This window comes from Trichomycterus rosablanca, chromosome 1 (genome assembly GCF_030014385.1).
Source record: "Trichomycterus rosablanca isolate fTriRos1 chromosome 1, fTriRos1.hap1, whole genome shotgun sequence".
In the NCBI taxonomy this organism is placed as follows: Eukaryota; Metazoa; Chordata; class Actinopteri; order Siluriformes; family Trichomycteridae; genus Trichomycterus; species Trichomycterus rosablanca.
Window position 1 is genome coordinate 6632515 of NC_085988.1, and position 21710 is coordinate 6654224.

At 46.4% G+C, this 21710-nt stretch overlaps 2 protein-coding genes across 2 annotated transcripts; one reads left to right on the plus strand and one right to left on the minus strand.

The window, feature by feature from the left end:
* Positions 1–2598: 2598 nt before the first annotated feature.
* Positions 2599–4342, plus strand: LOC134317107 (uncharacterized). The gene is made up of 3 exons (XM_062997811.1): positions 2599–3868; positions 3953–4090; positions 4191–4342. Exons 1-3 carry the CDS (start codon positions 2614–2616, stop codon positions 4256–4258), a joined length of 1461 nt encoding a protein of 486 aa, XP_062853881.1. The 5' UTR covers positions 2599–2613; the 3' UTR covers positions 4259–4342.
* A 12620-nt stretch (positions 4343–16962) lies between these two features.
* LOC134317163 (uncharacterized) lies at positions 16963–18684 on the minus strand. Its single transcript, XM_062997904.1, has 3 exons — positions 17440–18684; positions 17215–17352; positions 16963–17114 (listed from the first exon to the last, which is right to left on the minus strand). The coding sequence occupies exons 1-3, from the start codon at positions 18503–18505 to the stop codon at positions 17047–17049; spliced, it is 1272 nt and encodes a 423-aa protein (XP_062853974.1). The 5' UTR covers positions 18506–18684; the 3' UTR covers positions 16963–17046.
* Positions 18685–21710: the final 3026 nt, after the last annotated feature.

Below are 21710 nucleotides of genomic sequence, written 5' to 3' on the forward strand. Positions count from 1 at the left end.
ACGGCGTCCATTTGTTCCAAAAAAGACCTGGATTGCTGATATATCTGACCACAAGACACGTTTCCACTGTGTGATTGTCCATCCTAGATGCCCCCGAGCCCAGAGAAGTCGACGCCGCTTCAGGACATGGTTAACATAATGCTTCTTTACTGCACTGATTTCGGGGTTGTAAATTCAGGCTCGTCAGGGACAGTTTAACTGTTTTCGGTACATGGAGGGAGACGTTGCCAGCGTGCTAGCGGGTTGTGCAGCCTCAGCCCATCGGTTTGAATTTCCTGATGCTAACTGTGTTAGCTTAGTGAGCTAAAACTATGTCTAAATAATCTGCCTTATGAGTTTCATGTCTTATTAGAATCCTCTCTACTGAGGCAGCTGATCAGGTAGGTAGTGGCAGCAGGGCAGCTCACATTATTTTCATTATATCATTTTGTAAGTGTTAAATGAAACGTACACCTGCGCTCACATCAATCTCTGGAGGTCGGCAGTGATCCTTTACAATTGTGCCTCCTGATTTATTGCCCCCCATCCACAAGCTCCGTCCTAAATGCCCCTCAAGGGCACGAGAGAAGGACGTGCCGCATTTTTCATGTCATGGTGCACGTTTTCTTTTCGGCTCTTTAGCTTTTATCATCAGCCGTAAAACGCGTTGGGCTATCAGGCGCCGCCGTCTCACCCATGACTGATATAATTGATGCTAACTTGCTGATTTAAAGCCACACGCACTGAGCTTGAATTGATCCTGGACCGGAGAGATCAGGGTCATTAATACTGCCAAATCTGGGACTGTACAGGGTGTGGACGAGCATCAGCTTGATGGACATCCCATTCCGATACCAATGCCATAAATATACAAATATACAAATACCTCCACCCATGTTTCCATAAGATTTTGCAGTGTGTCTGTTGGAATTTGTGCTAATTGTGACAAAATAGAAATAAAAAATCTTGGCTTGTACTCGATTGAGGCTAATATCATCCTTACTGTGAAACATGGTGGTGGCAGCATCAGTATATAAAGGTGCTTCTCAGTGGCAGGGACTGGGGCTAATACAAATATAGTAATAATAATCCACTGATCAGGTATAACATTATGACCACCTTCTTAATATTGTGTTGGTCCCCCGCTTTTGCTACCAAAACAGCCCTGACCCGTCAAGGCATGGACTCCACACCACCTGGCACCACGATGTCAGCAGCAGCTCCTGTAACTCCTGTAGGTTGTGAGGTGGAGCCTCCATGGATCGAACTTGTTTGTCCAGCACGTCCCACAGATGCTCGATCGGATCGAGATCTGGGGAATTTGGAGGCCAGGTCGACACCTCAAACTGGTTGTTTTGCTCCTTAAACCGTTCCTGAAGCATTTTAGTTTTGTGCTGAAAGAGGCCACAGATATCAGGGAAGCGTCTCCATGAGAGGGTGAACATGGTCTACAACAATGCTTAGGTAGGAGCTACGTGTCAAAGTAACATCCACATGGATGGCAGGACCCAAGGTTTCCCAGCAGAACGTCGCCCAAAGCGTCACACTGCCTCCGCCAGCTTGCCTTCTTCCTCACAATGCATCCTGGTGCCATGTGTTCCCCGGGTAAGCGACACACAGACACCCGGATGTCCAAGTGATGTAAAAAAAAAACCTGATTCATCAGACCAGACCACCTTCTTCCATTGCTCCGTGGATGTGCACATGCCCATTGTTGGTGCTTTCAGTGGTGGACAGGGGTCAGCATGGGCACCCTGACTGATCTGCAGCAACAAACTGTGATGCTCTGTGTATTCTGACACCTTTCTATCAGAACCAGCATGAACTTCTTCAGCAGTTTGAGCCACAGGAGCTCGTCTGTTGGATCGGATCACACGGGCCATCAATGAGCCCTGTCCGCTCATGACCCTGACACTGGTTTACCACTGTTCCCTCCTTGGAGCACTTTTGATAGATACTGACCACTGCAGACCGGGACACACCCCACAAGAGCTGCAGTTTTGGAGATGCTCTGACCCGGTCGTCTAGCCATCACAATTTGGCCCTCGTCAAACTCACTCAGATCCTCACGCTGACTAACTGCTTCTAACATCAACTTTGAGGATAAAATGTTCACTTGCTACCTAATATACCCCCCCCCCCCCCCCAACTAACAGGTGCTGTGATGAAGAGATAATCAGTGTTATTCACTTCAGCTGTCAGTGGTCATAATGTTCTGCCTGGTCGGTGTGTGTGTGTGTGTGTGTGTGTGTGTGTGTGTAAATACGTATATGGTAATAGAATAGATTGCCTTTATTTGTCATGTATACATGTACAGGTGTGCAGTATTCCAGCTGTTACGCCCCTGGAGCAAACAGGGTTAAAGGTCTTGCTAAAAGGCAGAACTGGGATTCCAACCCTCAACCTTTGGGTTATAGCCCGAAGCTCCTCCCACTAGGCCACCACTGTCCCACTCTACACTAGAGGTTAATGATGCTGAGAGCAGCAGTGATGATGATCAGCACCACTCTCAGCTACATGCACACATTGTGACATCATCATGATGACATCACCACACTCCACACCTCTGGTATAAGTTGCTGCGTTTCATGTGTTTGTGCTCATTTGATCTGAGACGCCGAGACAGTAAGCAGCATGAACATGTTCTCCTGTTGGACTCTTCCATCTGACCAACACGAGCCGCACAGGCGGGTAAACGAACCGGAGAAGAAGGTAAAGAAGAGAAAATGGTGGCAGAGACGCCAGAAGGTAGAGATGCAGGACGTGGAGGGTGAGAAGGGAAACGGGGTAAAGGGTGAAGAGATGGGGCAAGGAGTGGAGCAGAAGGTTTTAGAGGACCAGGCAGACCAAATACCAATGATGGAGAAGCAGGTGGTTCTGGGAAAAAACAAACCTGAGAAGAAGGTAAAGAAGAGAAAATGGTGGCAGAGACGCCAGAAAGTAGAGATGCAGGACGTGGAGGATGAGAAGGGAAATGAGGTAAAGGGTGAAGAGATGGGGCAAGGAGTGGGGCAGAAGGTTTTAGAGGACCAGGCAGACCAAACACCAAAGATGGAGAAGCAGGTGGTTCTGGGAAAAAACAAACCTGAGAAGGTAGAGATGCAGGTGGCCCCACGGGACCTGGTGGAAGAACCAGAACAGGTCGTTGTAAAGGACCAGAGGAGGAAACCAGTAAACAAGGTGGTTCTGGTTTGTGAGATTGAGATGAAGAAGTTAGAGCAGGTGGACCCAGTGGAGCAGGTGGACCCAGTGGAGCAGGTGGACCCAGTGGAAAAACCTGACCAGGTCATGAAAAGGGTAGAGAAACAGGTGGCCCCGCTGAACCTGGTTGAAGAAACAGAGCAGGTCATCCTGAAGAACCAGTGGATGGGACATGTAAAAAATAAGATTCATTGCATAGAGAATGAGATAAAGAAGGCAGAGGGGCAGATGGTCCAGCTGAACCTGGTGGAAGAACCAGAGCTGGTCATCCTAAAGGACCAGGGAAAGGGACAGGTAAAAAATAGGGTTAGTTTTATAGAGAATGAGATGAAGAAGGAGGAGAGGCAGGTGGACCCGCTAAACCTGGTGGAAGAACCAGAGCTGGTCATCCTAAAGGACCAGGGGAAGGGACAGGTAAAAAATAGGGTTAGTTTTATAGAGTATAAGCTAAAGAAGGAGGAGAGGCAGGTGGACCCAGTGAATAAAACAGACCAGTTCGTGAAGAAGGAGGAGAGGCAGGTGGACCCAGTGAATAAAACAGACCAGTTCGTGAAGAAGGAGGAGGGGCAGGTGGCCCCGCTGAACCTGGTGGAAGAACCAGACCAGGACATGAAGAAGGATCCAGCAGCTTTGGAGGACAAAATATGGAAACTGAAAGAGCAGAACCTGGATAGAGGAAGCACTGAAGGTACGTTTGAAGGATTGTATAGATAGATGGTGATCTAATAAAGGTGAACATTAAAAATTGAATTAGGTTTCATTTCTCCATCAGATCCACTGAAGAACATCTCCGAGGTGTCTTCAAACAAACCAGACCCCCAGCAGCTGCAGGACGACGTTCTTGTTCCCATCGTCGAAGCCCAACCTGAAGAGTCCGGGGCTCTGATGGAGAGCGCGTGTGAAGATGAAGGTCTGGTTTAGATTCAGAAATACACGTTATACACGCTAGGTGGAGTAACGCTGGAGTTTCCTCTAACACGTGTGCATGTCGGCTCTGTGTTGCTGTGTAGGTGTCCCGATGCCGAAGTCGAGGAGAACCAGCCTGAGAACCAAACGGTTCCAGTTCTTCAACGTCTGAAGCTGAGGTGGTGACGATCCGGAGATCATCCAATCACACGCCCACTTTTCCAACATCAAAATAACAATAAAGTGCCTTCATGAACATGTTGGTTGGTCTGATTTTGTGTACGTTGGGTATTGAGGGTGGACCGATGAATCAAATCAAGGTTTATTTGTCACATACATGGTACACAGTACAACTGGCAGTGAAATGCTTTAGTGACTGCTCCGCCACAGTCATTACAAAAACTACAAAATAGTTAAAAAATATATTATACAAAAAATATAGAATGTTTTTAAAAGTAAGAATTTAAAAACATTAGAAAAATTAACAATATAAAATTACCAATATAAAAACAATATAAAATTCAAAATTAACAATATAATTAAAAAAGCAATTTAAAGTAAAGTAAACATTATAAAAATTAACAATATAATTTAAAAAAGCAATTTAAAGTAAACATTATAAAAATTATCAATATAATTAAAAAGAGCAATTTAAAGTAAAGTGAACATTAGAAAAATTATCAATATAATTAAAAAGGTCAATTTAAAGTGAACAAGTGTGTAAAGTGACAAGTAGTGCAGAAACTGTGCAACATAATGCTACATAATGCTATACAGATGTGCTAAATAATAAATACTCAAATACTAATCTATACATATACATACACTTATATACTCATATACATATACTTATATACACATACATATGTCCAAATATATACACATACATATACGTATAAATTAGATTGTGCAAGTTGTGTAAATTGGTCCTAAATGCTATTTTCGTTGAGGACTCGAATAGCTTGTGGGAAAAAGCTTCTTCTCATTCTCTCCGTTTTGGCTTTTAGAGCATGAAAACGCTTCCCAGATTGTAACAAAGAAAACAGTCCATTACTGGGATGACTGGGGTCCTTTACTATCCTCCTGGCCCTTGTCCAGCACGTTTCCTGTATATGGACTGCAGGTCAGGAAGCTCAGTCCGTAGAGCCGCCCGTCCTGCTTGGTGCTGTTTCCGAACCAGGTTGTGATGTTTCCCGTTATGATGGATTCAATGGTGCAGGTGTAGAAGTTACGAAGCACCTTGGATGGTAGTTTGAAGTCCCTTAAGCGTCTGAGGTGATAAAGACGCTGACGGGCCTTCTTTGCCAGCGCAGTGGTGTGGCAGGACCATGACAGGTCCTCAGAGATGTGAACTCCAAGGTACTTGAAACTGTCCGCTCTTTCCACTGCGGTACCACTGATCATAACGAGGTGATAGTTCCTCTCCTGCTTTATGCTGCAGTCCACTATCAGCTCCTTTGTCTTGCTGACGCTAAGGAGTAGATTGTTGTCCTGGCACCAGTCCTCCAGGTGTTTAATCTCCTCTAGGTAGGCACTCTCATCGTTGTTAGAGATCAGGCCCACCACAACAGTGTCGTCAGCAAACTTGACAATGGTGGTAGAGCTGGAAGTGGCCACACAGTCATATGTGTACAGTGAGTACAGCAGGGGGCTCAGGACACAGCCCTGAGGGGCACCAGTGCTAAGGGTGAGTGTGGGTGAGATGTGTTTTCCTACCCGCACAGCTTGTGTTCTGTCCGTCAAAAAGTTAGAGATCCAGTGACACAAGGATGGATGAAGTTCCAGGTTCTCCAACTTGATGGTTAGTTTAGAGGGGATGATCATGTTACATGCTGAGCTGTAGTCAACAAACAGCATTTTAACATAATTACCCCTCCCAGCGTCCAGGTGTGTTAATGTGGTGTGAAGGAGGTAGGTGATGGCATCATCTGTAGAACAGTTGTGGCGGTGTGCAAACTGTAAAGGGTCAATAGAGTCCGGAAGTGATGAAGTCTCTGATGATCCTCTCGAAGCACTTCATCACGACTGATGTCAGGGCCACTGGGCGAAAGTCATTGAGGCAGGCTGGCTGGTTCTTCTTCGGGACTGGAACGATGACGGACTGTTTGAAGCACGCTGGTACGATGCACTGGGTCAGGGATAGGTTGAAGATCACCGTAAACGCCGTGCAAGCTTTGATGACTCGGCCGGCGATCCCATCTGGTCCTGCTGCTTTCCTGGTGTTCACTCTCCTGAAGGCTCTCCGTACATCACTGTCCCTGATGATGAGGGGTCTCTGCGTTCTGACGAGCTCCGTCTGCATGCTGGTCACACCGGTAGCGCTGATAGCATCGTTAGTGCTGTTAGCGTTGCCGGCTGCAGCCTCGAAGCGAGCGTAGAAAGTGTTCAGCTCCGTTGCCAGAGACGCGTCCGCACTCACCAGTCTGGAGGGTGGGCTTCTGTAGTCCGTGATGGTCCGTAGTCCCTGCCACAGGGTTCTAGAGTCACTCTGCTGGAACTGTGTCTCTATTTTCTCCCCGTAGTGCCGCTTCGCCTCTTTCACCGCTCGGTGTACTCGGTAAGACGCAGCTTTATACTCCTCCATGTTACCGCTGATGAGCCCCGCGTTGTAGGCAGCGGTGCGAGAGTTCAGAGCGCCGCGGACGGTTTTATCCACCCACGGCTTCTGGTTGGGAAAAGTATTCACTTCGGTTTTCTCCACTGTATCGTCCACCAGTTTCCCAACAAATCCCACAACCGCTTCCGTAAACACGCTGACGTCATCAGCGGAGCTCTCTCGGAACATATCCCAGTCTGCGTCATCCAGAGCGTCCTGTAAGGCAGCCACCGATTGGTCCAACCAGCGCGTGACCTCCCTCTGATCGGAACCTCCTGTTTCAGCCTTTGTTTATATTTAGGCATGAGGAAGATGGTGGCGTGGTCTGACTTTCCAAATGGTGGATGAGCTTGTGCCTTGTAACTGTCTTCGAACGGGGTGTAGCAATAATCCAGTGTCCGTTTCCCTCTGGTGGGACAGGTGATGTGCTGGTAAAAGTTTGGCACTGCACGTTTGAGGTTAGCGCTGTTAAAATCACCAACCACAATAAGCGCAGCGTCCCGGTGATGAGTCTGAAACTGTGTGAGTTTGTCATGAAGTTCACACAGTGCAGTGTCCGTGTTCATCCGAGGTGGGATATATAAACGGTGCTGACAATGACCGAAGTAAATTCCCGAGGAAGGTAGAAAGGACGAAACTTGAGTGCCAGAAGTTCCAGGTTAGGTGTGCAGGAGCGTGCAAGAGTAACGACATCGGTATTATCACACCAGCTGCTGTTCACCATCATGCACACACCACCTCCTCTTGTCTTTCCCGACTCCATTGTTCTGTCCATGCGGTATACCGAGAAGCACTCGGCCGGCTGGATGGCGTGGTCCGGTACCGCTGGGTTCAGCCATGTCTCGGTTACAAGACATGGTGAAAAGAAAAGGAGGTTAAAACCGATAAAAAGCTGCAAAATAAATATAAATAGGAAAAAAGTTGTCGGAGCAGTTGTGTCTTTAGACTCTTTTAATCCAACACGGTGCATGCAACACAGCATCCGTTCTTCCCAGAGCTTATATTCTTCGGCCCGACCGTCGAACATCGGCCACTTTGCCTTTTGGTTTGCCATTCTTCTCAGCTTTAGCTTAGCTCCCCGGTTTTACCGCGCTAAACTAGCTACCACACTTTCCTTTGTTGCAACTATTGTCGTCGTTCCTGGGCCCATAACCTGTTAGCAGGAGCACCACTAACATACAGCAGGAATCCAATAATTACAACATAGAAATAGACGAGATGAAATCTTTCCTCAGCCTCTAGGGCATATTTATTTTTAAGGGAAAAATAAACGAACTGCTCTAACTGCCGTCATGTCGGGAGAGGGCTAATAGAGAGAGAGAGTCAAAATGCAGAAACATTCATACATATAGGGGATGTAACGTCACCAATCATATTACATCTCTTATCAAAACGATAGCACCCCCTTTTGGTGTGGAACAAAAACACACAGTACAGAATACATCACAGTCAATCATACACATTATGTCAACAATAACCCTTAATATTATAAACAAAGCACTACCTTTTGCTCTTCCATCAAATGAATTGCATCTTCCGAGACACCTCTATCCCTCAAGAAGGTTAATAAATCTGATAGTTTCTCTGCCATTGGGAACTGCAGAATAAAATACAAATACATGATGGCAAATGCTACAAGAAACTCACAAAATCTCGGATTAATAAAACCACTGACGAGCGTTTTTAAAGGGGAATCTAAAACAGCACGAACAAGGTTTTTAGTGTAGCCTAAAATACTAAAACAACATAGTTTAAAAAGTTTAGTTGGGTCGTTGTTTTAGTATGAGCGACGTTAAGCTTTGTTTACGTTACTTTCTTTCTTTCTCTCTCTCTCTCTCTCTCTCTCTCTCTCTCTCTCTCTCTCTCTCTCTCTCTCTCTCTCTCTTCGTGACAATTTAAGCGGACAATAGCTACGGCGTTTAGGGTGACGTTTCACTCAGATAAACGTGTGTGGCTTAATTACAGCCTCGCATTAAGTTCATTACAGTAGACCAACTCCGATTATAAACTTACGATTTTGCCTGTGTTATGCATTAGGTCCAAAATATGACGCTAATAGTTCGCTAACCATGTAAGACTGATCAGGCTACCTGGGCATTGCATTAACCGGCTATAACATTAATAGAGCATTAAAAAGTACCAGTTTAAGAACGTACCTCTTGACTGATGGTAATTACAGCAGTCCTCGTCACAACTCGTAGGTGAAACCTAGGATGCGTGCTTGCATTCGCGCTTCTCTGAACTGACAAGCCTACGACGTACTACGACCTACTCTTTGGCTATATTATTTCGACTTTAATCTCAGAATAATGTCGACTTTAATCTCAGAATAATGTCGACTTTAATCTCAGAATAATGTCGACTTTAATCTCAGAATAATGTCGACTTTAATCTCAGAATAATGTCAACTTTAATCTCAGAATAATATCGACTTTAATCTCAGAACAAATTTAAAAAAAAAATCCTTAGTGGCCCTAATACGCCGTCACCAATATATATGTGAAATTATTGAATTTTTATTTTGTCAGATGCATGCATATAAACACATCATTTATTTTAATATAACTACAGACACAATCTATTAGAAAGTAACTTCAGTTCCGAGAACCCACTCATCAGTGGGTCCCCATAGCTGGTGTTGAGAAGCTCAGTTCTAGATATTATCTAGTATTTGATTTCTTAAGAGAATGTACAGTTCAGCTGCATGGTATGCATCAGCAGGAGCATCCCAGTCATTTTCATCAATAAGAAGAGCACAAAGCTCAAAGACTGTTTCATCACAGGGGAACTGGGATTTTGGGGTGCATTCCTCTTTGCAAACAGTGACCTCTTCTGGAAGCACATATTTGAGTTTGTCCTCCCCTGCACCATAAATCTGTGGCATGCAGTACATTAAAATTGGGCGTCCTCCTGGAATTCCTGGCCTTGACCTTATTTGATGGGAGTTCCATGTCCTCACAACTTCGTCTAGTTCCTCCTGCATGAACATAAATATGTAAAACTTAGTTCAACTACTGTCCCAACAAAAAATCTGCACAGAACATTTACCTGCATCAATATATGGGACACTTGTCATTCAAAAAGCCTGTGTTGAGTCATAAGTTTAGTTAAACATATACGTCATTAAAATATTATCAAAACTTTATATTGTCAACATCTTATACCTGCGGCTTCAATGACCAGTTTACCAAGCACACCTACAATTAGTCACCGTGTCTCGTCTCTTGCTCCACAATTTATCAGCCAACCCCTAACTTGACCGTTAGTGGTAAAAGACTGCTGGTACGATGGGATCGCAGCTGATTTGTTGGTAAAGCTATTTTGGTGGTAGAATATTATCATCACAGCAGTGGCACTAACATAGTAGTGTGTTTTGCTGGTACAACTGAATGTGACAGCAATGTTGCTGGACTTTTTTGTAAGTGTGACTTGTGCCTGGAATTGTCTGCCCACAAAATAATACCTTTTGGTGGTGCTATTACATTAATAAATGGTTTAGATTAATAGACAGATTAATTACAGACTATAGCTGTTTCTGATCAAATGTAGTGAAGGTAGCTTAATAAAAACAATCTGGCAATACATAACTGATGAATATAAATACAGAAGGTGTAGCCTGTGGCTATAGAGCCTACCTGAATTAGGTTAAGGAAGCAGAACTGTATCAGATTTCTGTCCAAGAAGTCACCGGAAAAATGTCCATCATCTCTGAGCGTCTGGAAAATGTCCATCCAGAACTGTCCACTTTGTTTACGCAGAATGCCCCACCACGATTCTATGCGTTGGTTTGCCGTGCTGCATCCATAAATGAAACTTCTCTCTCCTGCGTAAGGGTCCGAGTGATTTCTGCGTAAAAACATCTGCATTTCCCTCACATGCCCATTCTCAGTACCTGGATCGGCACGCAGGCGCTGAGGGCAGCCTCCAATGCGCGTTACTGTGCTTATCCAATAACCCGCAATTACTTTTGGGTCGTTATTCGTGTTGTACGCCTCCATCCACATGACATGGCGACTAAATCCGTCAATGCAACCATTTATAGCAATGCCATAAGGCTTTAGTTTATCGTACGAGTCCATATGCCATAAAGCGTTGGGGCCTCGGTTGCAGTACTGGCGACGGCGCAGACGCCGAGCGCGCCGGAGTTGCACTCCTTAGGGATCGATCATTTTGATGATCATTCTCATCGTCTCCTGTGAAACTACAAACCCTCTTCGAATAGCACGGAGATGTAACCACCGATAGCCTTGTAGCCTGCCACTACCCGCAAGTTCTGCTTCAACAAAAGAGAAGATTTCCTCTAAGTCCGTCTGGTTCTTTCTTCTAAACAAATGCAGTTTACTGCAAATCCGTTTCAGCGTCCTTATGCTAATAACAATCCGGTGCTGTTGTGCCAAGAGATTGAGGATTTATTTATTCGTAAAACCGATGCGAAAGTATAACTTCACCAAATCATGAACATCACTCATTTTAACACGAGGCGGCTGCTATGGCCATATTACTTCGACTTTAATCTCAGAATAATATCGACTTTAATCTCAGAATAATATCGACTTTAATCTCAGAATAATGTCGACTTTAATCTCAGAATAATGTCGACTTTAATCTCAGAATAATATCGACTTTAATCTCAGAACAAATTAAAAAAAAAAATTATTTAGTGGCCCTAATACGCCGTCGTATTTTTGCAAGGTGTACTATTTAAATTAATCAGTTTTGGAGATAAAAGGTGTATGTCTTTCACTTCACTGTAGCTAGGTTTCAAGTGTCACTCGACTGATACCGTAACCATGCAGCCCATTTTTGTACTGAACTCACGGATATATTTGGCATTAATCTGACTCTCAGTAAGATAATGCCAAATACAAAGCAAATTTCCCCACAACTTTGTTTTCCTTTAAGATGCAAGTATGAGAACTTACAAAGCAGGTGTTGTAGAAGTTACTGGGGTCATCACCAAGTAGAACAGGTAGACCTTGAAGAACAAGCGTGAGCATTGCTGTCACATCGAGTTTCTAGAAGTCAATAGTGAACAAGAAAGTTATAAGATTATGCATGAATCAAAAGTTACAAAACAAGTAACAAGAGAGCCTACAGAGAAAATGCAAGCCCCTGCAAACAATGCAACGCCATCAAGCTCTGTCAGCAAAACAAGAAGCTGCTTTAATCCTGAAGTTCAAATCAATGCTGTGTCTGGTCAGTTTTTAAACACTGTGTCCACTCACTGTCCACTCTATTACTCTATGACACACCAAATTTGTTGGTCCACTTTGTAGATGTAAAGACAGAGATTATAGCTCATCAGCTGCATAGTTGGTCTCAGTTAAACAACTGTTCATGTGACCTCCTGTTTGGTTGAAACAAAAACCAGCAGCCACACTGGTCCTTTGTGGATAAGATTGCCCAACCCTGCTCTATCCCCTAACCACTGTTATTCATGGTAAACTTACCACCATAAATAATCATATAAGAAACCAGTAGTAGACTCACCCTTAAATCAGTCTGCTGCACAAACTCAGCCAATGTCTCTCCAACAGTTCCTTTCTTAGACTTGAAGATTGTGACAAAGCGTGGTGTGCAGTGGTCCAAGCCATCAAAAAAATGATTCTGTAGAATAATGTTAGAATGTTCTCTGCTAGCTGGGGTAACATTAAGCTCATTACGTGTGAGCCACGGATGCGAGTGTGGAAGGTTTCAAGCATGGACCAACTTTTCAGAGCCACAAGTTCTTCTTTATATTTGGCTAAATAGTTTTTTCTGGCTTTATATCTCGCGTTATACTCTTCAATATGCGACGTAACCATTCATGCTCACACATGTACGACTTAAAGATATGGCAGGACTCAGATACACAAAGTCATACACATATTGTTTGCTTAATAACTTACCTTATTATCCTTAAAAACGAACCAAGACTTGAAATGAACCACACGGTTTCTGTGCCTTTTCTCTTCTTCCACTCCGTTGGTGTGGCCGCCAGTCCTGTCTGGAGAGCGGGTGACTGAACACAGCTACTGCGCATGCTCACAACGCATCCTTTGATACTACTTAACAGTGTTAAGTTATATTCACTCAAAAACAATAATTAAAGTGAGTAATTAAAACTTAATAACAACGAGTAAGAATAGCATTTTATTGCTAATTGAGTAAAGTTTACTAAGTTAATTTAAGTCAAGACAGCTATTATAATTTACAGTGTATGAAGTCATATCCCTATTTGAGTTTGCATGTTCTCCTCGTGTTCATATGAGTTTCCTCCGGGTACTCCGGTTTCCTCCCACATCGCAACGACTCGGATAAGCGGAATAGATGATGAATGAATGAATAGTTCAGTTGTTTTGAAGTAGGGTTGTATGAAACGGACACTGGATCATTGCTACACTCCGTTCGAAGACAGTGACAGAGGCACAATCTCATCCACCATTTGGAAAGTCAGACCACGCCGCCATCTTCCTCATGCCCAAAATATATAAACAAAGGCTGAAACAGGAGGTTCCGGTTCAGAGGGAGGTCACGCGCTGGACGGACCAATCGGTGGCTGCCTTACAGGACGCTCTGGATGACGCAGACTGGGATATGTTCCGAGAGAGCTCCGCTGATGACGTCAGCGTGTTTACGGAAGCGGTTGTGGGATTTGTTGGGAAACTGGTGGACGATACGGTGGAGAAAACCGTAGTGAAAACTTTTCCCAACCAGAAGCCGTGGGTGGATAAAACCGTCCGCGACGCTCTGAACTCTCGCACCGCTGCCTACAACGCGGGGCTCATCAGCGGTAACATGGAGGAATATAAAGCTGCGTCTTACCGAGTACGCCGAGCGGTGAAAGAGGCGAAGCGGCGCTACGGGGAGAAGATAGAGACACAGTTCCAGCAGAGTGACTCTAGAACCCTGTGGCAGGGACTACGGACCATCACGGACTACAGAAGCCCACCCTCCAGACTGGTGAGTGCGGACGCGTCTCTGGCAACCGAACTGAACACTTTCTACGCTCGCTTCAAGGCTGCAGCCGGCAACGCCAACAGCGCTAACGATGCTAACAGCGCTACCGGTGTGACCAGCATGCAGACGGAGCTCGTCGCAACGCAGAGACTCCTCATCATCAGGGAGAGTGATGTACGAAGAGCTTTTAGGAGAGTGAACACCAGGAAAGCAGCAGGACCGGACGGGATCGCCGGCCGAGTCATCAAAGCCTGCGCGGATCAGCTAGCACCGGTGTTCACAGATATTTTCAACTTATCCCTGACCCAGTGCATCGTACCAGCGTGCTTCAAACAGTCCGTCATCGTTCCAGTCCCGAAGAAGAACCAGCCAGCCTGCCTCAATGACTTTCGCCCAGTGGCCCTGACATCAGTCGTGATGAAGTGCTTCGAGAGGATCATCAGAGACTTCATCACCTCATCACTTCCGGACTCTATGGACCCTTTACAGTTTGCATACCGCCACAACCGTTCCACAGATGATGCCATCACCAACACACCATCATCATCATCACCATCATCACTAACACACCTGGACGCTGGGAGGGGTAATTATGTTAAAATGCTGTTTGTTGACTACAGCTCAGCATTTAACACGATCATCCCCTCTAAACTAACCATCAAGTTGGAGAACCTGGGACTTCATCCATCCTTGTGTCACTGGATCTCTAACTTTTTGACGGACAGAACACAAGATGTGCGGGTAGGAAAACACATCTCACCCACACTCACCCTTAGCACTGGTGCCCCTCAGGGCTGTGTCCTGAGCCCCCTGCTGTACTCACTGTACACATATGACTGTGTGGCCACTTCCAGCTCTACCACCATTGTCAAGTTTGCTGACGACACTGTTGTGGTGGGCCTGATCTCTAACAACGATGAGAGGGCCTACCTAGAGGAGATTAAACACCTGGAGGACTGGTGCCAGGACAACAATCTACTCCTTAGCGTCAGCAAGACAAAGGAGCTGATAGTGGACTGCAGCATAAAGCAGGAGAGGAACTACCACCCCGTTATGATCAGTGGTACCACAGTGGAAAGAGCGGACAGTTTCAAGTACCTTGGAGTTCACATCTCTGAGGACCTGTCATGGTCCTGCCACACCACTGCGCTGGCAAAGAAGGCCCGTCAGCGTCTTTATCACCTCAGACGCTTAAGGGACTTCAAACTACCATCTAATGTGCTTCGTATCTTCTTCACCTGCACCATTGAATCCATCATAACGGGAAACATCACAACCTGGTTCGGAAACAGCACCAAGCAGGACGGGCGGCTCTACGGACTGAGCTTCCTGACCTGCAGTCCATATACAGGAAACGGTGCTGGACAAGGGCCAGGAGGATAGTAAAGGACCCCAGTCATCCCAGTAATGGACTGTTTTCTTTGTTACAATCTGGGAAGCGTTTTCGTGCTCTAAAAGCCAAAACGGAGAGGATGAGAAGAAGCTTTTTCCCACAAGCTATTCGAGTCCTCAACGAAAATAGCATTTAGGACCAATTTACACAACTTGCACAATCTAATTTATACGTATATGTATGTGTATATATTTGGACATATGTATGTGTATATAAGTATATGTATATGAGTATATACAGGGGTTGGACAAAATAACTGAAACACCTGTCATTTTAGTGTGGGAGGTTTCATGGCTAAATTGGACCAGTCTGGTGGCCAATCTTCATTAATTGCACATTGCACCAGTAAGAGCAGAGTGTGAAGGTTCAATTAGCAGGGTAAGAGCACAGTTTTGCTCAAAATATTGCAATGCACACAACATTATGGGTGACATACCAGAGTTCAAAAGAGGACAAATTGTTGGTGCACGTCTTGCTGGCGCATCTGTGACCAAGACAGCAAGTCTTTGTGATGTATCAAGAGCCACGGTATCCAGGGTAATGTCAGCATACCACCAAGAAGGACAAACCACATCCAACAGGATTAACTGTGGACGCAAGAGGAAGCTGTCTGAAAGGGATGTTCGGGTGCTAACCCGGATTGTATCCAAAAAACATAAAACCACGGCTGCCCAAATCACGGCAGAATTAAATGTGCACCTCGACTCTCCTGTTTCCACCAGAACTGTCCGTCGGGAGCTCCACAGGGTCGATATACACGGCCGGGCTGCTATAGCCAAACCTTTGGTCACTCGTGCCGATGCCAAACGTCGGTTTCAATGGTGCAAGGAGCGCAAATCTTGGGCTGTGGACAATGTGAAACATGTATTGTTCTCTGATGAGTCCACCTTTACTGTTTTCCTCACATCCGGGAGAGTTACGGTGTGGAGAAGCCCCAAAGAAGCGTACCACCCAGACTGTTGCATGCCCAGAGTGAAGCATGGGGGTGGATCAGTGATGGTTTGGGCTGCCATATCATGGCATTCCCTCGGCCCAATACTTGTGCTAGATGGGCGCGTCACTGCCAAGGACTACCGAACCATTCTGGAGGACCATGTGCATCCAATGGCGGTGCCGTGTATCAGGATGACAATGCACCAATACACACAGCAAGACTGGTGAAAGATTGGTTTGATGAACATGAAAGTGAAGTTGAACATCTCCCATGGCCTGCACAGTCACCAGATCTAAATATTATTGAGCCACTTTGGGGTGTTTTGGAGAAGCGAGTCAGGAAACGTTTTCCTCCACCAGCATCACGTAGTGACCTGGCCACTATCCTGCAAGAAGAATGCCTTAAAATCCCTCTGACCACTGTGCAGGACTTGTATATGTCATTTCCAAGACGAATTGACGCTGTATTGGCTGCAAAAGGAGGCCCTACACCATACTAATAAATTATTGTGGTCTAAAACCAGGTGTTTCAGTTATTTTGTCCAACCCCTGTAAGTGTATGTATATGTATAGATTAGTATTTGAGTATTTATTATTTAGCACATCTGTATAGCATTAGGTAGCATTATGTTGCACAGTTTCTGCACTACTTGTCACTTTAAATTGACCTTTTTAATTATATTGTTAATTTTTCTAATGTTTACTTTAAATTGCTTTTTTAATTATATTGTTAATTTTTAATTTTATATTGTTTTTATATTGGTAATTTTATATTGTGAATTTTTCTAATGTTTTTAAATTCTTACTTTTGAAAACATTCTATATTTTTTGTATAATATATTTTTTAACTATTTTGTAGTTTTTGTAATGACTGTGGCGGAGCAGTCACTAAAGCATTTCACTGCCAGTTGTACTGTGTACCATGTATGTGACAAATAAACCTTGATTTGATTTGATTTGATTCATCGGTCCACCCTCAATACCCAACGTACACAAAATCAGACCAACCAACATGTTCATGAAGGCACTTTATTGTTATTTTGATGTTGGAAAAGTCGGCGTGTGATTGGATGATCTCCGGATCGTCACCACCTCAGCTTCAGACGTTGAAGAACTGGAACCGTTTGGTTCTCAGGCTGGTTCTCCTCGACTTGGGCATCGGGACACCTACACAGCAACACAGAGCCGACATGCACACGTGTTAGAGGAAACTCCAGTGTTACTCCACCTAGCGTGTATAACGTGTATTTCTGAATCTAAACCAGACCTTCATCTTCACACGCGGTCTCCATCAGAGCCCCGGACTCTTCAGGTTGGGCTTCGACGATGGGAACAAGAACGTCGTCCTGCAGCTGCTGGGGGTCTGGTTTGTTTGAAGACACCTCGGAGACGTTCTTCAGTGGATCTGATGGAGAAATGAAACCTAATTCCATTTTTAATGTTCACCTATATTAGATCACCACCATCTATCTATACAATCCTTCAAACGTACCTTCAGTGCTTCCTCGATCCAGGTTCTGCTCTTTCAGTTTCCATATTTGCTGCTCCAAAGCTGCTGGATCCTTCTTCATGTCCTGGTCTGGTTCTTCCACCAGGTTCAGCGGGGCCACCTGCCTCTCCTCCTTCTTCACGAACTGGTCTGTTTTATTCACTGGGTCCACCTGCCTCTCCTCCTTCTTTAGCTTATTCTCTATAAAACTAACCCTATTTTTTACCTGTCCCTTCCCCTGCTCCTTTAGGATGACCAGCTCTGGTTCTTCCACCAGGTTTAGCTGGACCACCTGCCTCTCCTCCTTCTTTATCTCATTCTCTATGCAATGTATCTTATTTTTTACATGTCCCATCCACTGGTTCTTCAGGATGACCTGCTCTGTTTCTTCAACCAGGTTCAGCGGGGCCATCCGCCTCTCTACCTTATTCATGACCTGGTCTGGTTTTTCCACTGGGTCCACCTGCTCCACTGGGTCCACCTGCTCTAACTTCTTCATCTCAATCTCACAAACCAGAACCACCTTGTTTACTGGTTTCCTCCTCTGGTCCTTTACAATGACCTGCTCTGGTTCTTCCACCAGGTCCCGTGGGGCCACCTGTATCTCTACCTTCTCAGGTTTGTTTTTTCCCAGAACCACCTGCTTCTCCATCTTTGGTGTTTGGTCTGCCTGGTCCTCTAAAACCTTCTGCCCCACTCCTTGCTTCATCTCTTCACCCTTTACCCCGTTTCCCTTCTCACCTTCCACGTCCTGCATCTCCACCTTCTGGCGTCTCTGCCACCATTTTCTCTTCTTTACTTTCTTCTCAGGTTTGTTTTTTCCCAGAACCACCTGCTTCTCCATCTTTGGTGTTTGGTCTACCTGGTCCTCTAAAACCTTCTGCTCCACTCCTTGCCCCATCTCTTCACCCTTTACCCCGTTTCCCTTCTCACCCTCCCCGTCCTGCATCTCTACCTTCTGGCGTCTCTGCCACCATTTTCTCTTCTTTACCTTCTTCTCCGGTTGGTTTACCCGCCTGTGCGGCTCGTCTTGGTCAGATGGAAGAGTCCAACAGGAGAACATGTTCATGCTGCTTACTGTCTCGGCGTCTCAGATCAAATGAGCACAAACACATGAAACGCAGCAACTTATACCAGAGGTGTGGAGTGTGGTGATGTCATCATGATGATGTCACAATGTGTGCATGTAGCTGAGAGTGGTGCTGATCATCATCACTGCTGCTCTCAGCATCATTAACCTCTAGTGTAGAGTGGGACAGTGGTGGCCTAGTGGGAGGAGCTTCGGGCTATAACCCAAAGGTTGAGGGTTGGAATCCCAGTTCTGCCTTTTAGCAAGACCTTTAACCCTGTTTGCTCCAGGGGCGTAACAGCTGGAATACTGCACAGCTGTACATGTATACATGACAAATAAAGGCAATCTATTCTATTACCATATACGTATTTACACACACACACCGACTAGGCATAACATTATGACCACTGACAGGTGAAGTGAATAACACTGATTATCTCTTCATCACAGCACCTGTTAGTGGGGGGGGGGAGTATATTAGGCAGCAAGTGAACATTTCATCCTCAGAGTTGATGTTAGAAGCAGTAAGTGAGTGTGAGGATCTGATCGAGTTTGACGAGGGCCAAATTGTGACGGTTAGACGACTGGGTCAGAGCATCTCCAAAACTGCAGCTCTTGTGGGGTGTGTCCCAGTCTGCAGTGGTCAGTATCTATCAAAAGTGCTCCAAGGAGGGAACAGTGGTAAACCGGCGTCAGGGTCATGAGCGGCCAAGGCTCATTGATGGCCCGTGTGATCCGATCCAACAGACGAGCTCTGGCGATGGTCACCACCCTGGACATCGGACACACGGGGAGGCTGTACCCTCCTGCGTCCACGCCCCTCGTCGCCTTGCAGGCCGCGGCCGCGTCGGAAGGCGAGGCCGCCGCCGCCGAGAGGCCGGACGAGGCGCAGCCGGGCCCCGGCTCCGACTGCCAGAACCCCGCCTGCCTGGCCTTGGCGCGCAGGGTCATCGAGCTGGAGTCCCGGCTGGGCATCGTGCCTCAGGGGATCTGCCCCAGATCCCAATGTCAGGAGAACTTATACGAGCTGGGGCGTCTCCAGAGGCCGGTGTCGCGGAGTCCCAAGAAGTCGCTCAGGAAGAAGTTCTCCAGGCGCGAGAGTTTCCACAAGCACGAGTCTCCCGTGTACGGTGAGTGCGTCCACCTCGTCAGTACGCGACGACCTCTTCCCACGAGATGCCAGAGGCGTCGTCTTTGACTCCTCCGTTCTTTTCGCTCTCACCGAGAAATTGTTGCAGGATTTCCTGAGCCAATGCGTCGGGACGAACCCGTCCTCAAAGAAGATCGAGAACGGAAAGGGCTCGGTCAGCCACGTGAGGCGATTCTTGATCTTTGCGGGCGAGGGCCGCCTCATCAAGGGGAACTTTGTGTTCCTCAGTTCGCACAGCTGCATCAGAAAGTTAGTATCGGACACGCGTCCTCCTTCGCCGTGCGTGCTCGTCCCTCCTCGCCGATTTACGCGCGTGTGTGTGTGTGTTTGAGTGTGTTTGAGTGTGTTTGAGTGTGTGTGTGTGTGTGTGTGTGTTTGAGTGTGTGTGTGTGTGTGTGTGTGTGTGTTTGAGTGTGTGTGTGTGTGTGTGTGTGTTTGAGTGTGTGTGTGTGTGTGTGTGTGTGTGTGTTTGTGCGTGCGTGTCCCGTGCTCTCACGTCTGTTTTTCAGTTGGATCCGAGTCTTGCTCGAAGACAAGCTGGCCGCCACCACCATACGCAGTAATCTCATGAGCCTTCGTAAGTTCTTTGAGTTCCTCGCCTACGTACCGAGGAAAACGTTGAACTTGAGCGGCGTGCAGTTCTTATGGCTGCGTAATGAGATGAAGTTGAGACTACGTGACATCCAGAAGGACGTGACCTGTCATAGACAGTCCGTCCGCAAGCAGGTGACCAGTGAGTCTCGCGCCCGAACACCTCACGGTAGGTCCGTGGAGTCCGTGGCCGTGACCGATAACCCCTCTCGTGCTCTTTTCGCCCCGCAGAGAACATAGTCTCCGGCCAAGACTTGAAGAGCTTCCGCAGGGAGGCCAGCCTTATACTTCCCGCCAAGATCGGTGAGTGCACGCGTCTCTTTCGCTCCATCGCACGCGCGCGAGACAGACCCTGTCCGACCGTCCATTCTTTTCTCTTCTCTTCCCGCAGAGTCCCTCAAGGACGGCTCCAGGGAGAACCTGCGACAGGTGTTCGGACTGCTGACGGGATACTTTGTGTCCGTCTCAGGTCACAGGTCCGGCGTGCTGAAGAATTTGAAGGTGGAGGAGGTGCACAACGCCGAGGTGGAAGGGGACCACGTCATCATAGACTGCTGAAGAAGTTCATGCTGGTTCTGATAGAAAGGTGTCAGAATACACAGAGCAGCACAGTTTGTTGCTGCAGATCAGTCAGGGTGCCCATGCTGACCCCTGTCCACCACTGAAAGCACCAACAATGGGCATGTGCACATCAGAACTGGACCACGGAGCAATGGAAGAAGGTGGTCTGGTCTGATGAATCAGGTTTTTTTTACATCACGTGGACGTCTGGGTGTGTGTGTGTCGCTTACCCGCGGAACACATGGCACCAGGATGCATTGTGGGAAGAAGGCAAGGCAGCGGAGGCAGTGTGATGCTTTGGGCAACGTTCTGCTAGGAAACTTTGGGTCCTGCCATCCATGTGGATGTTACTTTGACACGTAGCACCTACCTAAGCATTGTTGTAGACCATGTTCACCCTCTCATGGAGACGCTTCCCTGATATCTGTGGCCTCTTTCAGCACAAAACTAAAATGCTTCAGGAACGGTTTGAGGAGCAAAACAACCAGTTTGAGGTGTCGACCTGGCCTCCAAATTCCCCAGATCTCGATCCGATCGAGCATCTGTGGGACGTGCTGGACAAACAAGTCCGATCCATGGAGGCTCCACCTCACAACTTACAGGAGTTACAGGAGCTGCTGCTGACATCGTGGTGCCAGGTGGTGTGGAGTCCATGCCTTGACGGGTCAGGGCTGTTTTGGCAGCAAAAGCGGGGGACCAACACTATATTAGGAAGGTGGTCATAATGTTATACCTGATCAGTGGATTATTATTACTATATTTGTATTAGCCCAGTCCCTGCCACTGAGAAGCACCTTTATATACTGATGCTGCCACCACCATGTTTCACAGTAAGGATGATATTAGCCTCAATCTATATAATAGCCAAGCTTTTTTATTTCTATTTTGTCACAATTAGCA